General features: G+C 38.5%; 2 protein-coding genes across 7 annotated transcripts in view; one reads left to right on the forward strand and one right to left on the reverse strand.

The window, feature by feature from the left end:
* The window catches only part of plxdc2b (plexin domain containing 2b), a 55,088-nt gene extending 38,915 nt beyond the window's left edge, over positions 1-16,173 (forward strand). Inside the window, exons 7-15 of the mRNA XM_086066394.1 lie at positions 2,069-2,187; positions 2,426-2,525; positions 4,014-4,109; positions 4,195-4,276; positions 8,138-8,198; positions 9,396-9,534; positions 11,377-11,415; positions 14,474-14,640; positions 14,734-16,173. Coding sequence (XP_085922520.1) covers positions 2,069-2,187; positions 2,426-2,525; positions 4,014-4,109; positions 4,195-4,276; positions 8,138-8,198; positions 9,396-9,534; positions 11,377-11,415; positions 14,474-14,640; positions 14,734-14,853 — 923 coding nt within the window. The 3' untranslated portion in view covers positions 14,854-16,173. The remainder of the gene's footprint in view (positions 1-2,068; positions 2,188-2,425; positions 2,526-4,013; positions 4,110-4,194; positions 4,277-8,137; positions 8,199-9,395; positions 9,535-11,376; positions 11,416-14,473; positions 14,641-14,733) is intronic.
* Positions 16,174-18,481: 2,308 nt separating this feature from the next.
* LOC147155848 (uncharacterized) lies at positions 18,482-20,434 on the reverse strand. 6 transcript variants are annotated; one of them, XM_086066399.1, is made up of 9 exons: positions 20,173-20,434; positions 19,971-20,003; positions 19,818-19,884; positions 19,470-19,524; positions 19,195-19,273; positions 19,016-19,110; positions 18,861-18,906; positions 18,695-18,785; positions 18,482-18,606 (listed from the first exon to the last, which is right to left on the reverse strand). In XM_086066399.1, the coding sequence occupies exons 6-9, from the start codon at positions 19,091-19,093 to the stop codon at positions 18,516-18,518; spliced, it is 306 nt and encodes a 101-aa protein (XP_085922525.1). In that variant the 5' UTR covers positions 19,094-19,110; positions 19,195-19,273; positions 19,470-19,524; positions 19,818-19,884; positions 19,971-20,003; positions 20,173-20,434; the 3' UTR covers positions 18,482-18,515. The 6 variants fall into 6 exon arrangements, with proteins under 6 accessions (XP_085922525.1, XP_085922524.1, XP_085922523.1 ...); XM_086066398.1 differs by having other exon boundaries at positions 19,451-19,524; positions 20,173-20,433; XM_086066397.1 differs by having other exon boundaries at positions 19,420-19,524; positions 20,173-20,433.
* Positions 20,435-21,442: the final 1,008 nt, after the last annotated feature.

Here is a 21,442-nt window from a genome sequence, read left to right on the forward strand (position 1 = left end):
AGTTAAAGTTACATTGGTTAGTTGGTTAGTTAGTTGGTATAATAGTTGTTTACTAGTATGATGTTCATTGGCAAGTTAGTTAATCTGTCTGTTGGTTGGTTACTAGTATGATGTTCATTGGCTAGTTAGTTAGTCTGGTCGTTAGTTACTTAGTTTGTAAATTCATTAGCTAGTTACTACTTAGTTAAAACTTCACATCAGTTAGTTAGTTAGTTAGTTAATTAGTTAGTCAAATTTTCTCAACTACTTGTGTTTGTATTGTTAGCAACATATTTAAACTTGTCGTCTCAGTTTAATTCAGGAGTGTGTTGTTAATCTTTTGTTGCACTCTGTCAGGATGTTGAAGTGGGTGCACAGTTCCAAAAAAGTTGTGGGTGAAGGCTGATGGCTAAGTGGTATGAGAAATGATAAGTGATAAGGCATGAATCCTGAAGTAGATGAAAGTGAGAGGGGGATTTGTGTCTGCTTAGTAAACTGATGTCATTTAAACACTAAAGCCTTGGCCATGGATAATTTAACTAAAATGAGGTTGCGGTAGTGCAATTTGTAGTTTGTGGATTCGCTTTTGTTTGTTTGGAGCTTGCGCAGCCTGCTGAGCTGGTAAGTGGAAATAGAAACAAGGCCAACATGTGCTCTCTCATCCCCCTCCCCTCGGCCCAGTTTGCACGGCGGCCCTCCCCCGCTGAACGGGACCTGGATCAGGTCTAAGTTGCTGACAGACCTCTTCCTCGCCGTGGAGGTGCAAACAACCGACGCCACTTTGGAGCCCGGTTTTTAACCGTCTTGACCTCGTCCTTCAGGGCTCGCCGTCTCCCGTTCCGCACATGTAAATCATTACCGGCTTTCCTGCCCCGACGCTCTCCCGAGCTGTCAACAGAAAGCTTGCTTTTACGTTAGATAGAAGCCCTCCAGCTGTAAAAATTGATGAGAGTGTTGGCAAACCTTGGCGCTTACTCCTTGGGGGAGAATGGCTGTCACATCAATAGGTTGTCCACAGTTTGCAGTAAAACTAAAGTGTGTCAAAGATAATGCCTGAGGGCTCCTACTAAATCCCTCATGAGCTTGCTACTAATGGCCATGTTATTGGACTTCTTATTTACAGGGAGTCACTTATAGTATATGAACTTGTATTACACCTTACCAAGCATGAATCTGAGAGGTTTGTTTGATCACAATTGTTATTTAGTGCATGTTATTTAGTTTGTTAGCTCGCTAGTTTGTCTATGTGTAAATCAATCAGTTTGTTAGTTAGTTAATTTGTTCAACTGTTAGTTTGTGGTTGGTTGGTTGGTTCATTAGTTCGCTTGTTAGCTGCCTTTGTAAGCTAGTTAGTCAGTCCATCAGTTAGTTAGTTGGCTAGTTAGTTACTAAATTAGTTTATTAGCTCATTCATTATGTTGTTCAGCAGTTAGATTACTTTATTTGTTGGTTAGTTTGCTCGCTTGTTCACTTGGTCACTTATTTTATTAGTTCAGTCAGTTAGTCTGCCTGTCCGTTTAGTTGACTTGTTAGTGTGCTAAAAACTTTGCTAGCTGTGGCAGTTAGCACATTGGAATGAAACCGTGTCACCACGGAACATCATGAATTTTCAGTCCAGACATATTTGGCTTTGTTGAAGGTCTGTTTATTTTGTGTTTTGTGTGTATGGATCTCAGATGATCATGCCATCCATGTTAAAAAGGGCAATCTACTCAAATAATAATAATCGTTCCAAGATTAAGTCCGACGAGAGTGTCAGTGGAGATATTAGGTGTTCTTTTCTCGACATAAGAAAAAGTCATTCACAGCATTGTCATTTGGTCTGATTTCAAACTTGCCAGAGCTACATAATCCATCATCATAACCGCCCTTGCCTTGATTCGCTCTCGCCCGGCTTGCTGTTTTTATTGCACCGGTGCGGGGCTTTCATATCAGCTCACATGCTTTTTTTTTTTTTTGCTTTTTTTTATGTCATTCAGCTCAAACTTGCAGCAGAGGCCTGAGGTGTCTGCCAGGAAAAAAAAAACATGACTGTTCCACTGCATGTGAAGCTATATGAGCACCAGATGTGTGTTATTCACCCCTTCAGGTACCGCTTTAGTGGTGCAGTGGGACCACGTCCACCTGCAGGACAACTACAACCTGGGCAGCTTCACGTTCCAGGCCACGCTGCACGATACCGGTCGCATCGTCTTTGCCTACAAGGAGGTACATCCACTCGCCTTCAGTCGTCTACTAAGACTGTTTGTCTCGTGCGAGTTTGGTAGACTTCCCTTTTTCTGGCATGCTTGGAAGAAGTTGGCTAGACAGGTTATATAGTTACCGTATCGATCATCCCTGATATGTTCCAGCTATTTAACAAATGCCACCTTAAAAATAGAAATAACAAGAACTAATCCAGACAAAAAAAAGTCCTGCTGTTTCATTTGCCTTCCTTGTCTTTCAGATCCCCGTCGAACTGTCGCAAATCAGTCCAATTAACCACCCGGTGAAGGTGGGCCTCTCGGACGCTTTCGTGGTGGTCCACAAAATCCAGCAGATACCCAGTGAGTCTTTAGCTATAATCACAGTGTCTTCTTTTTTACAGATCTATCACACTTTGTGGGATTGCTTTTTTTTTTTTTAATTATCTTGTAACCGGCGTCACTTTGGTCTTGCGGGAAGATATTTTTGAGCCAGAATTATTTTCGTCAAGCAACGAAAATGATGTCAAGCGGAAGCTGATTCATTTAAAGACATGAGAAGTGCAAATAAATAATTAAAAAATAGAAATTATAAATGCGAGCAGACAGGGTGAATTGCTGAGCCACTAAGAGTTTCTGTTCTACAAAGATGACAATTAGCATCATTCAGCTGCCATTTTGAAGCGTTGCGGCAATGAGGACGGATGCTTTTAAAAGCATGTTCGCGCTTTTGTTTTTGTCCATGCTTGCGGTTATTGCCATTTGCTACAGACTAAAACATCAAAGACAACATTTTACACTTCCCTACACATTCACGGTTGGGGTAATTGTTTAAAGAATCCATTTGTGTGAGGATGTAATTAGTATTTAAAAACAGGCTAAAATGTTTTCACACAACAAAAGTACCCACAAGCACATTGAATTGAGCGTGTGCATTCAACTTAATTTCCTTGCTATTTTATGTAAGTTGTTACCTTTCCACCACTGATGTCATGTGTTGTACTTCTTTATACAGCAAACGTATCGAGACTAGTTTAAACATTTCCGATACAATTCTTTTATTGGATCTCATGAGATTACTACTACGTTTCCTAAATTTAGCCGAAGCAGAATCTTATCAATATAAATATATCAATATCACACATTATTTTGCAAAATGTATTTTTTATACACCTGCCCCTGCAGTATTTCTACATAATTTACCAAAGTTCAAAAGTAAATAGTTTGTGTAAATGCTGTATTTAAATGTAATTCAATTACCATTACGTTGAAAATCCATTTGTAATTTGTTCTACACAGCAGGATTAAATGCTTTACATTTGTCATTGATGTGTGACGGCAGACTTCGAGCGCAATTTATGAGTTATACGTTATAGCCCGTCCCAGCTTACGCGTACAAATTTGGGATATGTCATATCTCTTTTCACAGCTTTCAGTAACTGGGGATGAATTACCACCTGTCTAGCCTTCATTTAACTCCTGATAGCTTTTAAAGTCAGTAGAATCAATCCGCTAAAAGAGATTTTAACATTAGGGATCAATTCCATCTAGTAAAAAAAAAAAAAAAACATCCTCACAAAGCAATGAGAGTCGGTGATAGATCGCATGCATCCCTCCATCTTCGATTTATGACTCCTCGCTGTGCCCGTCAACAGCCTCTGATTTATCCGGCAGAAAATTGCCGCCTCCAGAGAGCGGGAGACATAAAGAGCAAAAATCGGGCCTCCCCCATTTGACCTCATTCCGCTTCATGCTGTCTTTTCCTCTTTCTTCGGGGGTTGTTTGTCCCATTTTTTTTTTTACCCCCTTTCCCTCTCTCACTTCCCGCCTCGTCTTTCTCCAAAAACTTAGACGTGAGACGGCGGACCATCTACGAATACCACCGTGTGGAACTGTCAAAAACGAGGATCGCCAACTCCTCCGCCGTGGAATTCACACCATTGCCCAGTAAGAGACGTTCCCTCCCTGACCACTTGGTCCCTTGTCTTATCTGTCCATGTCTTGGATTTGAGAGAATGTTTCTCCTATCCAGCGTGTCTCCAGTTCACCACCTGTGGAACGTGCATCTCCTCCCAGGTTAACTTCAACTGCAGCTGGTGCCATCGACTCAACAGGTTGGTTGAGCTGCAGGTTTTGTTTGGAAATACTTTGTTGAAATATGGAAAGGTATTTGGCTGATTCGATTGAAACAGGTATTAAAACTAGGGGTGTCAGGCGATTTAAGATTTTTAACCGTAATTAATCGCATGACTTCAATAGTTAACTCATGATTAATCGCAAATTTTATATCTGTTTAAATGTACAAGAAAATATGCATTTTTTTCCCCTAGTTTTGTACTCTTAACATAAAAGTGGAAAAAGTGAATAAAAATATGGCTGCATCTTTTAGTCATCGATACAGTAATTTCATAAAAAATCATAAAATTTAGTTAAAATTAAAAAGATATACTGCACTGTAAAAAATGTGTGCGATTGATTTGTGTTGAGGTCATTTTTTCTGCCACTAGATGGCATGATTACATTTGTAAGACTTTGGTCAATTTCATTATAAATTAATTAAATCAATAAAAAATAGTGACATTAAAAGGACCTTTAAATTAACTCAAAATTAACGCACTAATTTTGACACCTCTAATTAAAACGATTAGCAATATTATGATCCTTGAGCAGCGCGGTGTCCTAGTGGTAAGGGTGTCACACTATTTTGAGGTTAAGGTTCGACTTAAGGTGTTCCGGCTTCCTCCCGCATTCTTAAAACACGCATGTTAGGCTCACCCTAATAAAGAGAAGCGCTAAGATTTATTTAACTTTTTAAGCAACCCATCACTCTGCTCAAGAGGCGTAGGTGTTTCCTGGCGGCTGAAAGTGATGTCCTTGAGAGTGAAAATAGTAAACGTTATATTCCGTGATGGATGATCTCCTCTGGCAGGATGTTAAACAAAGTGCATTCACTGGAATGACCTTTCATTAGTATTGATGTTTTACTTGCTATTTATGGCTCTTTTGTGTAAATACATATGGTACATGCACTCTCGCAGACTAGCACACCGTCCACAAATCATCCTGGTTGTACATCCTGCTAATAATCTGTAAAAGAAATGACTTCCTCTAGACCGTATAAAGGTCTGGGATTCCACTTTCCACAAATGATTCAAACGTCAAAAATTTGCAACGTCCGGCACAGATTGGATCGCAGCTTTGGTTTCAACTGACCACAGCACTTTCTCCCAAGTCTTCCTTAAATCATTTCAATGTTCAGTGGCAAACTTGAGGCATGCTTGTGCCTTCCTCAGCAGCAGAGGTGGGCACGTCAATACATTTGCAGTGTACACATTAAAAAGGTGAGATTGGGAATATTTGGTAATGGGTTGACTTTATGAGAGCCAAAAATCTGGCTGAACTTTAAGGGATCAAATACTTATTTTGCATTTTTGCATTCTCTCTATTTTTACCATCATCAATAAAATAATTACAAAGTGGCCGAACATACACATTCAGCAGGCGATCAAATTATTTTGTCCCCCACTGCTTATTCATCTGCATTAAAGTTCAATTATGGAACTCTGAGACGCTCCCAACTTTCCGACCTGCTTTGATAACACACCGCGAGTTAACCTCCGCCAAGGATGTTATGTGACGAAAAAAATTTGTTGGCATTTTTTTTCCACTCTACACCACTCAAAACCTCATAAGTCAATATTACAACTGCTCAAGAGGCGTAGGTGTTTCCTGGCGGCTGAAGCGGGACCGTTTTGTTTTGCTCGGTCGGAAAAAGTTCCCGTTGACGGAGAAAACAATAAAATGGAACAGCTTAGAAACAGTTCAGAGTCAATTGATTGTTTCTATCTTGTCTCATGCACTTTGAATGCCTTCCGTATGAAATATTAATCTTTTATTTTGATTACGTGACCGGCTCCCACGGGTTTCATTAGTTAGGACTCACCTCAGGCCCGGCTTTTTAAATAGAGGCAGTCATTTATGAAAATAAATAAATAAATAATGTGGCAAATTCGCGGAGGGATGCTGTTTTGCCTGTAGCTGCCGTCTCATTAAGCCGCATTTTAATTAGCTATCCAAGTGTGTTTAAAACGAAAGCTCGGCATGGTTCGCCCTTTTGTATCCATATGCTTGCTTTCTTTGCAGGTTACGCTAATTAAAAAGTACGCTCGGCCTCCTCCGATGCACGGCTAGTGTGAGGCGCTGACATTTTTTTAAAGAACAACGTGAAGAGGCACATGGCTCGCGCCGGCCAAGGCTGGAGCAGCGCCATGAAAATATAGGCCAGATGCCTTCAGTGGGACGAATGTGCAGACCAACATACGGGTGGCATATTTACTTGGAACACTCAGCTGTGACAGCTTACAAATGAACAAGAAACATTGACTTTTCAAAACACACTTTAACTATGCCAAAGATTCATCCAAAACAGCTATTTCAAATTGAGAAAAGACACACTATATTAAAAAGCAAAGAAAAATGCACACAAAAAAGTGGTAATTTTTTCAACTGGGGCGCCAGAAAAATACTGTGAAATAACAGAAAACTACTTTCTTGTAAAGGTGGCAAATCAGGCTTTAGCCCCAGAGGCTAGCTAGCTAGCTCCCTAGCTAGCTCCCATGGTGCTCGTTTACCTGCTAGGGAGCTAGCTAGCTAGCTAGCTCCCTAGCAGGTAAACAATCAAATCTTTTTTTCTTCTATTTAGGGTTTTAAAGTTTTATGCCATCAAATTAAAATAAATATTTGTAAAATTACGATACATTTGTGGACGTATTTTAACAATCAATATATGTATTTCTAATTTTTTTTTGTGTGTGTGTAAAAGAACAGAAATATTGGGTGTTTCATGTTATTTTACAGTTTTTACAGTAAAATCAGTTTATTTTTGTAGATTAAACATTTTTTTGAATATATTTTATATATACTATATTTATATACATTTATATACATATATTTTAAATAAAGAAAAAACTAAAAGAAAGAAGAAAAATTTAGTAATATTGTTTTTGTTTTTTTACAGTGCACCTAGTGGCTACTGTATATTTAAAGGATCTTTGTGCAATTTGTCACTTTTTGTTTGTTTTTTTTCACTTGCGACTGCCACCTCTGGCCCAAAGCGTAACTGCAGCATCTGTATCAGGCTCGTTCATGGTGACCAGATAAAAGCTGATAGGCGCAGTCAGAGTAAAACAGTCAGGGCTCTTCGTACTCATCTGGACATTGGTGGAGCATGCATGATGTAGAAAAAGCTTTGATATGACCTTTTTAAACAGCACAATGCACCTGGTCCCAAATGAGTTATTGATATTGGACTGAATGTCAGGGGCCCATTTTTGGCGGTGCCGTTCAAACGTAACAAAAGGCTGCTCTCGCCACACCTGCTGTGCTCCGTTTCATGCGATCTCACAGTCTGCGGAAAAGTGGGGGGATTAAGAGGAGGAATCTGTCTTGCCTGATTGGGCTGATGAGGTTGATTATGTTCAGAATTGAGAGGGGGGTGTGGGGGGGGGGGGGGTAAAAGCAGCGGCGTGATTGAAGCGCTAGGAAACTTCTTCCATCATAATATGGCGACGACGGGAATCAAATGCTAATGTTCTATTGGACTGCATCGTCTAGCTGGGGGATGGGATGTCAGCAGGGTTCACCACGGGGGGGAATTATATTTGAACCACTGGAGGATTTGAAGCTGCCGCCTCCAATACTGTCTGACTTTTGAAGGTTTTTTGAAGTCAAAGTCACGCAATCCACCCGAGACCAACGTGGCCCCTCGCTGCGCTCCCTCCTCACCTCACAGAGATCCCTCAGACTGCCGCTCCCAGAGGGATAACGGAAGAGGGAAGACTGAAAGATTGTTTGATTTAAAATTCAAAACCGAAACACATCCAGGTTCATTTTCGACTGTTTGCTTGAACGATGGCCTCTTAAATTGATCAATCAGTTAAGTGGATTTTCACTGATAGCTTGTCTTCTTCGCTTAGATGTTCCAGTGGATTTGACCGCCATCGGCAGGACTGGGTGGACAACAGCTGTCCAGATGAGGTCAGAGAATAGGATCGATATTTGGGTAGTCAAAAACAATACTTGTCATCAAGAATCATAGCAAGTTAGTCAGAGACAACACTTGCAATATACTAATAGTTAAAGGCAAAATCAGCCCTTTTTTTTGTGACAATAATATGTTCTATGCAGCTCCACTAGTCTAAATATGTATTCTGGTTGATATTGTGTTAGTGGAATATGAGTTATGAAGCAAAATCCAGACGTTTTTCTCCATCTCGGCGGCGGCCATTTTGCCACTTGCTGTCAATGTTGCTCAGGTTTCAGAAAACAACCAATCACAGCTCAGCTTCAGAAAACAGGTGAGCTGTGATTGGTCGTTGCCTGAGCCCTGAGCAACTGTGATGCCATCTTTCGTCGACAGCAAGTGACAAAATGGCCGCCCCCGAGATGGATAAAAACGTCTGGATTTTGCTTCATAACTCATATTACACAAGTGTAATATTAATCAGAATGTCATGTTTACACTAGTGAGGTCACATATTATGGAGGACCAAAACTGCCAAAATTAAAAAATAAATAAATGACAAAATAAATAAATCAATCAATAAAAATGAAAATGAAAACGTATATAAAAAATATAATTCAAAAATTAAATACAATTTTTTTTATATAAATGGAAATAAAAACAACATATAAAATGAGATTCGAAAATAAAAACAAATATAAAAATAAATGTTGAAATAAATAGAAAAATAAATGTTGAAATAGAATTCAATATCAATCAATAAATAAAAACGCTCTGCTCTCACATTTATTTATTTCATGCTGCAGACGCTCCGTCATGTCGACATGTTATTCAAATGAGGGGGCGGTCCTGTGAGAGCAAAACATTTTTATCTATTGATTATTTAATTATATTTATTTATTTTTGTATTTATTTCAACATTTATTTTTATTTTTTGAATCTCGTTTTTTATTTTTCTATGTATTTTTACTTGTATTTATTTATTTAGGGATATATATATATATATATATATTCGTTTTTATTTCCATTTATATATTTAAAAAATATTCATTTTCATTTATTTATTTATGTAGTCATTTATTTACTTTTCATTTTGGCAGTTTCGGTCCTCCGTAACATGCAACATATTATCGTCCAGAAATGTTCAAGCTTGACTTCCACACCTGTCATACATGAACATTTTAAAATCTTGGTAATACTTGTCTTTGCAGACAAAGGACAAGATGTGCGACATCATTGACACCACGTACCTCTACCCCATCACCACATCTGTTGGCGCCAAGACCACGCTCAGAAGCAATGAGGCCCCAGCGTCCACGTCACAGCCCCCAACCAGCGCCCCAACTGAAGGTACAACATTTGCCTTGTTATGTGAGACAGCCGATGGAGGATGGCAGACGACTGGGCTACTGTTGATGTTTTGCACACCAACTCCATTTGTCTCACGTCTTCTCCTCTTAAAACTCTCGCTTGTCCCTCTGAGCGAGTTTTGCATGAAAGGTTACAGGGGTCACGCTTTGATTTTGCGGCATTAAGTGCGAGCACATGATCCGGCGCACCCCGCCGGGAGGTTCTCTCTCATGCAAATCCGGTGTGAAAGGCACATTCTTTTGCTGATGATAGTAGAATGGACAAGGTGTCCTCCAAAGTTTGTTTACCCCTTTGTTCTTCTTCTTTTTTCTTTGTCCGCAGTCGTTAAAATTGGGTAAATAATCCGGCTGACCTTTCAGCTCATTTCCCTTTGGAATCGCGTTTTCAGACTATTTCATGATAGCGTACTTGGAAGTGACGGCTAAAATGTGGCGGACGGTTTTAGACAGGTCATCAGAAGCAATACACCGATTAGAGCTGTCAAAATGAATTGAGTAACTCATTCACTGCCATAAATTCATAAAATAAAAAGAAGAAGATTATTAAAAATCAGGGGCGACAACTTTTTATTGTAACTAATCGCAGTTAGTGAGTTAACCAGTGACTTCACTGGTTAACTCACGATTAATCACAAATTTGATATCTGTTCTAAATGTACAATGAAAAATGTTTAGGTTGTCATACTCTTGTCAACAAAAGTGGGGAAAAAAGTTAAACTGATAGAAATAGTTATAGCCGTCAATGGCAATGAATGAATTTAAAAAAAGAAAGAAAACATTATTAGAAATTTGGGGCATCAGGCAAAAAGTGGGGAAAAAATGTTAAACTAATAAAAATAGTAAAAATGAATTTTTTACCTCTAGAGCCGTCAATGGCAGTGAATAAGTTAATATAAGTAACATAAGTAATTGGCACCAATCAAAATAGCTTTGTAATTACGTACAGATGCCACACGATGGCAGCAAAGCACTTTTTTTCATATTAGACAAGGCTATGTCTTAACTAAATCAAGCACCTTCATTGGCCTAAAGATGCCACAAAATGGCGCCAAAGCAATATTTTTATATTAGACATGGCTTTCAGCTAATAGAAATAGTTCAAATGAATTTTTGACGTATATAGCCGTCAAAGGCAGTGAATGAGTTAATCGACATTTTGCACAGTTTTTTTTTTAAATAAATGAAACCTTTAAGTCATTTTTGTTGAGTCCATTAGATTAAAATCAATTTTGTTTGTAATCGTCCTGAATGACTGAAAAACATTGAGATTTTCTTTTTTGGTATACCCTCATAATCAGAAAACTAAAGCCATGTATAACCTTTGATGAACAGAATTATGATTATTTTCCCCCTGCTGGCTTCTGTCTCGTTCCACAGACGTCCGTGATCCATATTCATGATCGCTAATCGAGCTTTGGATTTGGCTTTAACTAGCTGCTTGTTTACATTAGCCCATCTCATTTTCCTAACTTCACATGCGCCAAAGCGTGTCTGGAAATTGACATGAAAGATCCTTTTGAATTAATTTGTCGAGTGAAACGCGTCTGGTGGCGCTTCATTTGCATACGGCGAATCCTTATGTGTGTTTAAGTGTCTGCGTGAAGAAGTGGGCCACGCCACATTTCCATACTTCACACGTACATTTAACACAACAGTCGGCTCCAAAAAGCCCTGAATTATACATGTTGGACCATAATAGTTAAATAATGCATTTTTAATCAAGTGTGAATTATTACCTTGGGGGAGCAATTAATTTGGAAAAACAAACTACAGAGAGAAATATTGATTATTTTGTCTGACTGATTTGTTTGTGCCCTCACAGACGATACCAAGATTGCGCTGCATCTCAGAGAAAATCAAGGTATGCGCTCCATGTTGTCACCGCAGTGTTTACGGATGCTTCGTTTTTACCCGAGTCAGCACTTTGTTTCTCTTGGCCTTTTTTCGACATTGTCACTCAATACTCAAGTAGCTAGGACCAATATTTAAAGTAGTACGACTAGTACTTGAGTACTTTGGAAGTATAGGTAATCAGCGGCACGTGATCAGAGGCAATATGCTGCAGCTGTGACCTTCAGACTGCTCAGTTTGAGTTGTTCTTGGAATCCAATCGGCCACATTTGAAAAAGACTCATCTTTAAAACATGGCGGCGCCGCACAACAGTGCACTGCTTTTATTGGATTCATTTTAGTCCACCGGCATTTATTGTGTCTTCAGGCTCAAGGCTGCTTGGGACTCACATCAGGGAGAAATTAATCTGCGAGCATTTTAAGAGGACATCTTTGACGCTTTACAAGCCCAAATGATGTGTCTCAGGAAATACGGAGCATCTGGAAAGCAATGAATTTTTGTGAATACATTCATTTTTCGCAGTCTCATTAGATTTAGTTAAAAAAAAAAGTTGTAGTCATTATGGGATTGTGTGTAAAATCTTAGGGATTTTCTAAAATATTTTTTAATTCAGCACAACAAAATGTGCAAAAAAATATTTTTTTATTCAGCACAGCAAAATGTTGCTTTTTTTTTTTAATAGCACAACAAAATATGGAAAATATATATCTTTTTTTAATTCAGCACAATAAAATGTGGGAAAAAGTTTTTTTTAATTCAGCACAACAAAATGTTGAAAAAATATACATTTAAAAAAAATTCAGCACAACAAAATGTGGGAATATATATATATATGTATTTATTTATTTATTTTTTATTCAGCACAACCAAATGTGAAAAAAAAAGTTTTTTAATTCAGCACAAAATGTGGACAAATCAATATATTTTTTTGATTCAGCACAAAATGTGGAAAAATCTATTTTCTTTTTAAATTCAGCACAACAAAATGTGGAAAATCAATATTTTTTTTTATTTAGCACAACAAAATGGGGGGGGGGGGAATATTTTTTACATCAGCACAAGAAAATGTGTAAAAAGACAAGCGCTGTGAATACGTTCCAACACGTTACTTTGTAACAAGGAAGACAGGACCCATCGAGCATTGCTTGGCATTAGTCTTCACAGATGCCAAGGTCCCGCAATGGGAACCAGAATAAATCTGCTCGTTTAAAGAAAGCAGAGCGCTGCATTTCCCTCCTGAATTCCCATCGGCCCTGCCAGGCTGCTAACAGCCTGTAGCATCACGTTGGGCTTTTAAAACGTGAATGCAATTTAAGAGCCTGTTGTAAAGGTTTGATTGTTATGTGGGCCGGAAATCAATGAGGCCGACCGGGCAAACCAATGGCGAGCTCCGTGGACGCTTATACAGTAGCTGCTAATTAAAAGCACAACAGGAGGAGGCTCTGTCAAAGAAAATGGCACGCAAATGTTCCATACTGATTGCTTCCAACGTGATTGTTTTGCTTTTTAGAGATGTGCTGGCACAATCATGAATGCTGTTTCCATGAGGGAATTTCAAAAGCAGACACAGCCTTTAGATGAAATGTATTAGCGCTGACTTTTCACTGATCTTTGTCAGCATCCAGGAGGCCAGCACCTCGTCCTCATCCTCCTCTTGTGTGGAATGTATAGCGTTGACCTTGACTTGGCTTGACATTCATTCTTGCTTATACATGCTGGAGCGCTGCAGCTCATGAATCGCTAACGAGAGCCTGTTTGCGTTAAGCCAAGCATCCTCTATGACCTTTTTTTAAACAAAGTATCCCAAAGGACATCAAACCACCACAACTTTTCCATTCAGTCGTTGAAAATTACTTTGAATTTCTTATTTTTAATGAGGTCAATTAATTTTCAGCTTTATTATTGTAAAAACACAGCTTGCTGACATCTTATCGGATTTTTACAAGACAAGTAAGGCTGGACACTGAGTGCCCCCAGCTGGCTGATAGGAGAACAGCACCACAACCTTATTTTGTTTATTTTTATTGTTGCAAGTTAAGTTGTATACATTTTTTTTTAATTATTATTTTATTTATGTATTTATTTTAATATTTACTTATTATTATTTTATTTGAAGTTCCTTTACCAACATTTTTATTTATTTTTAATTAATCAATTAATTAATCTATTTATTTATTTGATTATTTACTTATTTTTAATTTTATTTAAAGTTCCTTTAACACCATTTTTATTTTTAAAATTAATCTATTTATTTATTTTATTATTTACTTATTTTTATTTTATTTTAAGTTCCTTTAACACTTTTTTTGTATACATTTATTAATTTATTTATTTTATTTTATACTTATTTTTATTTTATTTAAAGTTCCTTTAACACATTTAATAATATTGTATATATTTGTGGAGACTGGGGTCAAGTTGTATTTTACAATTATAATTAAATAAAGTTACTTCATGTTAAAGATTAGATGGGTCTCAATATGAAAATAAAAATGCACTGAGCTGTCACCAATGTCTTACATATGCAATTATGCCATCTAGTGGCAGAAAAATGACCTCAACAAAATTCAATATCACACTTGTTTTACAGTGAAGTACATATTTTTAGTTTTAACTCAATTTTATGAATTATTATGAAATTACTGTATCAAGGAAAATTTTTATCAATAGTTAACTCGCGATTAATCACAAATTTTATATCTGTTCTAAATGTACAATAATGTATTTTTTTATTTGATTTAATTAATTTTATTTTACTAAGTTTTATACTCTTAGCATAAAAGAGTGTGCAACCTTATTTCTATTAGTTTAACTTTTTTTTTGCCACTTTTATGTTAAGAGTATGAAACTTAATAAAATCTAATTAATTAAATAAATAAATAAAATATATATATTATACATTTAGAACTGATGTGAAGTTTGCGATTAATCGTGAGTTAACAATTGAAGTCATGGGATTAATTACGACTTAAAAAAATTATCCCCTGACACTCCTACTACTAATCTAACAATATTTCTTAATAATATGCATCCACCTTGTAGTGAATCATCTTTTGTGTGTTTGCAGTGATGCCAGCAGACAGCGTGGCGGACCGCACGACGGGCGCGCACCCTCTGCACACGGGTTTGATCCTGGGCGTCCTGCTGGTGATGCTCATCATGGTGGCGGGCGTGATGGTCACCGTCTACATCTGCCATCACCCCACGTCGGCCGCCAGCCTCTTCCTGATCGAGGTGAGCCGTGCGCGCCGCCGCCGCCGCCGGCCGTGACGGAAGACTGCAAAGCGAAACATGAATTCATAATTTGATATCACGGTGCGTCCTCAGAGACGGCCGAGCAGGTGGCCGGCCATGAAGTTCCGCCGTGGCTCGGGCCACCCGTCCTACGCCGAGGTGGAGCCGGCGGGCCACGAGAAGGAGGGCTTCATCGTGTCCGAGCAATGCTGAGGGCCAAATTCCCGGCCAATGTCGTCACCGGGATCATCCCGGATCTGGACTCGTTATGCCGAGCAACTGATGCCACGGAAGGACAACATGGCTGCCTTGACCGCATCGTGTACGGGCATCAGGAGGGAATGACAACATATATACGTGTTTTCAAGAACAATGTGTGAATGAGTTTACTCTCTATTATTGCTGGGGTTCTACGATAATAGGCTTTGAATGTCCATCCGGTTCTGACTTTATTTGCTTTTTCTTCCCAGAGAACCATGATTTTATTTTATTTTGATTATTTTTTTTACTGTGGCAATGCTGAACAATAATAATTATAGTACAAAAATAAATAAATAGTAAATGTTATGATAAATAATAACAATATTTTTTTTCCAGAAAAAGTCACATTTTATTTTTGATTTTTTAAATCACAATTTCCCTCCTCAGAAAAACATGTCTAAATAAAAAACAATCACGTTTTCCTTAGAAAAATAGGACTTCATTCTCATAAGAGTCCAACATTTTTTCCCCTCGAACTTTGTACGTCTGATTTTCTTCTTTTCAGCATGATCCCAATACACTGTTTTTGAAATTATTTTAACTTGGTTCTAATCCACTCAAATGGATACAGTTGTATTTATGTACCTTTTTTTTTTGTACATGTTTTTGCCACCGTGCCATTTTGTGTCTGAGAAATTTGCACTTTTTTCCCTCTTTCTTTCGTTTTTTTTTTTACGTGGTATTAATGCAAAATGACAAGACAGGCGCTTGTGAGTGTGTATGACCAATCTATTTTCTTATTGTGTATGTGTGAATGCGAATGGGAAAAAAAACAAGGGTTTTTAGTTGCAGTTGAATTTCCACCAGCTGGCTGTGCAAAGATGAATTCATTGTTCATTGCTCGCCTGATTAACACGCTGGTCCTTGCTTTGTTTGATTGGACAGTGTGCTGTTTTCTTTTGTTCTGATTGGGTGGAGTGTTAATTTCCTTAGTTCTGATTGGACAGTGTGTTGCCAGCATGAATGCAGTACTTCCTCACACAGTACATAATACACATATACCACAGCCAAAACATTTGCAGATTCAGGTAAATCGTGGCAAACATTTTAAGTATGACTGCACAGTAGGCAAGGGAAAATATTTTTTATAAGTGTCCTTTTCTACTGCGTGAAACTATTCCAGTCTTTATTTTCACACATCAGCTTCTGGGTATATATGTACTATTTTTTAACACAGATTTCAAAAATCAGCGTACTCACTCTGAAATTCTACTGACAAATAATATGTGCAATGTAACACTTTTTAACGTTCAAATTAAAGAATCGCCCTTTTTTTTTGGAAAACTTTCTTTTGCCATGACCAAAGACCATCTTGTGTACGTGTAGCTCAACCTGTCACATAATTTAACTATTGGCTAATAAATAGCTTTAAATTGGTTATCATAATTGTGCTAATTTAAGAGGTTGTTGCGAGACGAGTCTTGCTGCAGACCATTGGCGAGTGGAGCTCAACCGGAAACACGTGACCTCCACTTCCGTCGTCAGTTCTCACTGCATAGTTTCTGAGCCTAAACCTAACTATAACACTAACCATAATCTTAACTCTAACTAACGTTAATTTGTATCATTTGCATTTTTGAGTATATTTAGCTGTTGTAACTATGACGACTGCTGGCGCTATCTTCCCCACCGGAAACACGTGACCTCCATTTGAACGCCAAAGTTGTAGCGCAGCGCCACCGAATGCAATGGGTTAGGAACAACTCACAATTAAGTACTGATAACTTTTTATTGAGGTGTAAACAAAGTAAATATGATAGCTCGTCACATGCATGTACATTACATTCATGACAAAATAAATGTAGAATAGTGCGCAAAATGTTTGATTTAAAGAAAATAAACAGACTATTTATTCATGCATTTATTGCGTTGTCAGACAACCTGTCAACCACGCACTTTCGCCTAAATTGGAATTGAACATTCTCGCTTTTCGTACGTATCCAGTTCAGCAAGAAACTATAGTTCGAGTATAGTATTTTTGAAACATTTTTCAACTGCCGTTTATATGTGTATGCACATACACGACCGAGAAGGATTTTTTTTAAATTGCACTCTAGTTTGTTGATTGTTACTCGTGAGGTCATTGGGAGCTCGCGTGCTAATATGTCAACAAAGGTGGGTGGCTAAGCAGCTAGCACGCTCACAAATAGCACTCAGCTGTCAATCAGAAGTCAATCAAGGAAAGCGCTTGACTTGGATGTTATTTGGCGTGTTCTCCTCCACACGGAAGCTGATGTCCACAGAAGCTTATGTACATCATGCACATCTCGTGATCAACATCTTCTACAAGGTAACACGTTTTCGTTTTAGAATAGAAACCCCAAAATAGAAAAAGAGCTTGGTTTTCTTGTTTGTTGTCTGGAACCGGTAAGGAAAAGTCTAATAAAAGTTTTTCTTTTTTTTTCAGTTGCGAAAATAGGATATAGCACAAGACACAAATCGAAAACCTGCTCGTATTTTTGTTTTGCATTGCCGGAAGTTGTCACCGAGAGCATTTCTCATACTGGCCAGGAGATGGCGATAACTTCTTCTCTTCGAGTAGCCAAGGTGAATTTTCTTCATATCCCAGCGATACTCTTTACTAACGGATTTACCTATGAATGTTACTGTTGTTATTATTATTATCATTATTCTTAATATACTCACATTAAAAGATGGGTTCCAGCGATTTTCTCCACGTGTGAAGTTACTGTTTATCGAATTTTTGCTGGAGATTATCATATCATACTAACCTGACAGTCCAATAATTCAAGATGATGTTTGGGCAATGCGGCAACTTGTGCACATGTACAAAATGTCGTCGCACAAACATCTTTATCAGCTAATAATGCATGAAGCGCTTCTTGCTGTTCAGAAAGGAAAATTCAAGGTTAGGAGAATCAAAGAGAAGACGATATGTTTTTTTGTTTTGCTGTAGTTTTGGGTGATGTGAGAAAGGAACAGTAACAGACTTGTGTCCATTGTAGTGACTAATGTGCAACTCTCACCTCAAGACGCAAAGTGACTTGGAAAGAGAGAAAAAAAAATAAAAATAAAATAAAAATAACTTATGACCGCCCCAAACTCCGCCCAATTCTGACTCCACCAATCATGATGCTGCTCTAATTTGCATAGCCAATCAGAGTGGTCTGATTTACATAGCCACGCCCACTCTTGCTAATCTGACCAATCGCAGCGTTTTGAATTTGCGAAGTTACGCCCATTTTCAGACATCCAATCGCAGCGCTTCTTATTTGCATAGCCACGCCTACACGTCAACCAATCATAGCATTTTATCCTCATTGCTCCACCCATTCCCAGTGCCATTGGCAAATCATAAAGCATTTTTCAAGCCCCGTCACACCCACTTCTGGGATTTTTTTTGGGGGGGGGGATTTTTGAAAAAAATTTGGCCCAAAAAATTCCCAAAAAGTTTTTCAAAAAAAATTCCCAAAAAGTTTTTCAAAAATTTTCTAAAAAAAGTTTTCCAAAAAATATTAAAAAAAAGTTTAAACTTTTTTTTTTTTTATAAAAAAAAAAAAAATTACGATTTTAGTATGGTTGAAAAGGACAAATTTAGAGTTGAAGTGTTTTTTGTAATCAAGCTTTATTTCTTTTGCAGAGTAGACATTAAATCACAAAGCAAACAAAAGTTTCAAGTTGGATGACCGTCTGCTCTCGTCCCTGCGTCTGGTCATTTGGTCGGCCAGGAAGGATAGCGTGGACCTAAGAGAGAGAGAAAGAAAAAAAAGTGAGTCAAAAATATCAAGTCAACTTTTGCAGACAGAAAAAATGTTCTTGGCATGAAACGTACCAAGGTGTCTTTTCTGCGACTGCATCATCAAGAAGCTGATCACGTTCCTTGCGGCTTTGCCTGTGAACAGACGCTCCATCGTTCCGCCACACTGGACACCGCCGGTGTCTTCATTCAACGAGACAATTGAAACACGCTAGCTGAAATGAAATGTGCCTTCTCTTACCAGCTGAAGTCTTTCTGTCACCTTGGAGCATTTCCAGCAGCTTCATCTGCAAGACAACATGCGAGACACCAGTCAAAATGCTATTTAGCATGTTTTATTTGCATGTCTCCCAAAAAAAAAAAAAAAATAAATAAACTGTAGGCAGCTTTGAGCACCATCTTCACGTTGACGTGGAATTTGTCACTTTGCCCAGCAGGTGGAGGGTCCTGGTTACAAACTCCAACGGACGGCATTTTTACTGGAAGCTGTGCTGCATGCAGAGGCAAAGAAAATGCAAGTGAGTAAACTCTTTAAACTGAAACATGCAAATTTGTCTTTGCAACAGGTTCCAAACCTTGACGAAGAGGAACTCGACTTCACAAGTCCAGCCGTGGTGCGGTGAATCCGGCTCTTCAGTGCCACCTGGTGGACAACTAGCAGGAAGAACATGCAAGTGTACACGAGTGATAAAAGTCAAGTAGCCAATCTTTGGCCCTCCAGCTGGAAAATCCAATCAGGCCTTCTTAGCCTCCTTCCTGGAGGGATAATGCAGCAGCACAAATTAAAATTGTGTTCTCACATGCTGAAATAAATGTTTCAAACATTTGTACTCGTGAAAGTGTGTTTGACCAGCGAAGGGCAGGGCAGCACTTGGACGCCTCTTACACGACGGCAGCGTGGTGGCCTGAAAGACACGGCAACGTAAGCATTCAACTTTCATTACAAGCTAGTTTCGCTTAGCCGTTAGCAACATGAGATATGCCAGCAACATGTTTAGCAAGCGGGGACCTGCAAAAGTCTCAAGACAACAAGCAGCCATTTTGGAGCCAGTAGACAATTAAGAACACACAGCCTGATACTTGATTTAGTCTGTTTAATAGATACATTTGATATACATTTTTTTAAAGTGTTATTTTGCATTCAATCTGGCCGTTGTGATGGACAGAAATTAGACAATTTTGATAGAAATGGGTTTACTTGTGAATCCACATTAAATCGGGGAACAGGAAGTCGGCCATTTTAGGTTCAATTTGAAGATTTCCACCTGTAGACAATTAGACAACACGCATACACAATAAATATTTGATTCATTCCGTGTAATTGTGAATTTACACAACTTTATCTACTTACCGTCGGGAAGAACGGCGCTTTCGTTAGTCCAGCCTGCAAAAAGTGAGAAGACAAGTTATCGCATTTTTAAATACTTCAACGACTACGTTCGTGCGTTTATCAGCATACAACAAGATGCAAGCTCGCTCAGCAAAAGTGGCCACATGACGTTAAAAGGGATCAAAAGTAGTGAGTTTTAAAGCTATTAAGAGTGAACACTCACCTTGTCAATGTGTTGGATGGTCTTGTGGAAAATAGAAATGCGTGCGGAGCAGCAGTGGGCGAGGACGACGGGATGCTGTCTGAGGTGAGAAAGAATAATTGGCACGTTTGTCCCGACTTAAATAGGTTTCCGGTGATGACGTCACGCAGAAAAAAACCTTTTAGCAAAATGTAATAGAAAACGAGTTATGTATGTTGCGTTGTTAAAACGGGAAACTAGTTGGTAAAACGAGAGTGAAATAAAGTACTAATTTAGAAGTTCCCTGGAGGGGTTCGAACCCGAGTCATCTGAGTCCGTTGACAATGTCGTTGACCACTTGACTAAAACGCCGTACTAGTTTTACTCTTTCTGCGTGTATTCATCACATATTGCAGTGCTGTCTGTCAACATACACATCCAATAAAACGAAATTCAGTAGTGACTTCGAGTTAGTCGAATGGTCTGTGGCGACGGCTGAGACTCGGGAGATCCCGGTTCGATTCTTTGCTCAATTTTAAAAACTCTAATTGGAGGTTAACGTGGGGATCGAACTGGGTTCGTCTGAACCCCAGGCAAATGTTTTACCTCTCGGCCACTTCATCCAGATGACGGCGGATTTTATTTTTATATCTCACGTTGGAGGTAAAGCGATGTATTCTATAAACCACCACCACCGTCTCCAGCTTCACCAGTTGTGGCTTTGGTAAGAGTGTCTCCACCATCAAAGTAAAAATGGAAAGTACCCCTCTTGCCCCACCTCCATCACTGAACATGTCCTACCTTATCCACTTGAAACATTTTATTGCGCATTCCTTTTATTAAAAAAAAGAAAGAAGCTTCGGTGTCTTCATACAAATAGTAAATTACAGACGAGTTCACCCACTTGTATTTTGTGTTCAGCTCGTAATTTCTCATGACTTGATTTGAGCATATTTGTCATTGTATGGTATGTTTTCATTGTGTTGGAATTGCTGCGTGACTTTATGACTGAAGAGGCAAGTGTGGTTTGTTACTTGTGCTTTATTTATTTTTCACAAAGAACAGACGTTGGATTTTTCTTCCCATTTTATTCCACACCAATCTCATTCGTGTAGTTACATTTTGGGGTTGAATACATTTGGAATAATAAAAATGGTTTCAAAACAAGTAACGTTGTTTTATCATCGTAAAGGTGGATTATTTTTCCAACATATTGTTGTACCCAATGAAGTGGTCCGTGAAATTTTAGCCTGCGCCGCCATCTTGTGTTGAGGAGGATTAGCGCAGGAAACAAGCAACATACTTTAGTGAC

The sequence above is a fragment of the Leptonotus elevatus genome, chromosome 21 (genome assembly GCF_054856555.1).
Source record: "Leptonotus elevatus isolate MCC_2025b chromosome 21, RoL_Lele_1.0, whole genome shotgun sequence".
NCBI lineage: Eukaryota > Metazoa > Chordata > Actinopteri > Syngnathiformes > Syngnathidae > Leptonotus > Leptonotus elevatus.

Coding starts and splice junctions, on each gene's coding strand:
- LOC147155848 (XM_086066399.1), bottom strand. CDS start 19,093: ATGCCGTCCGTTGGAGTTTGTAACCAGGACCCTCCACCTGCTGGGCAA. Junction 18,907..19,015: donor TCCACGTCAACGTGAAGATG/GTGCTCAAAGCT, acceptor GTTGTCTTGCAG/ATGAAGCTGCTGGAAATGCT. Junction 18,786..18,860: donor TGACAGAAAGACTTCAGCTG/GTAAGAGAAGGC, acceptor GGCGGTGTCCAG/TGTGGCGGAACGATGGAGCG.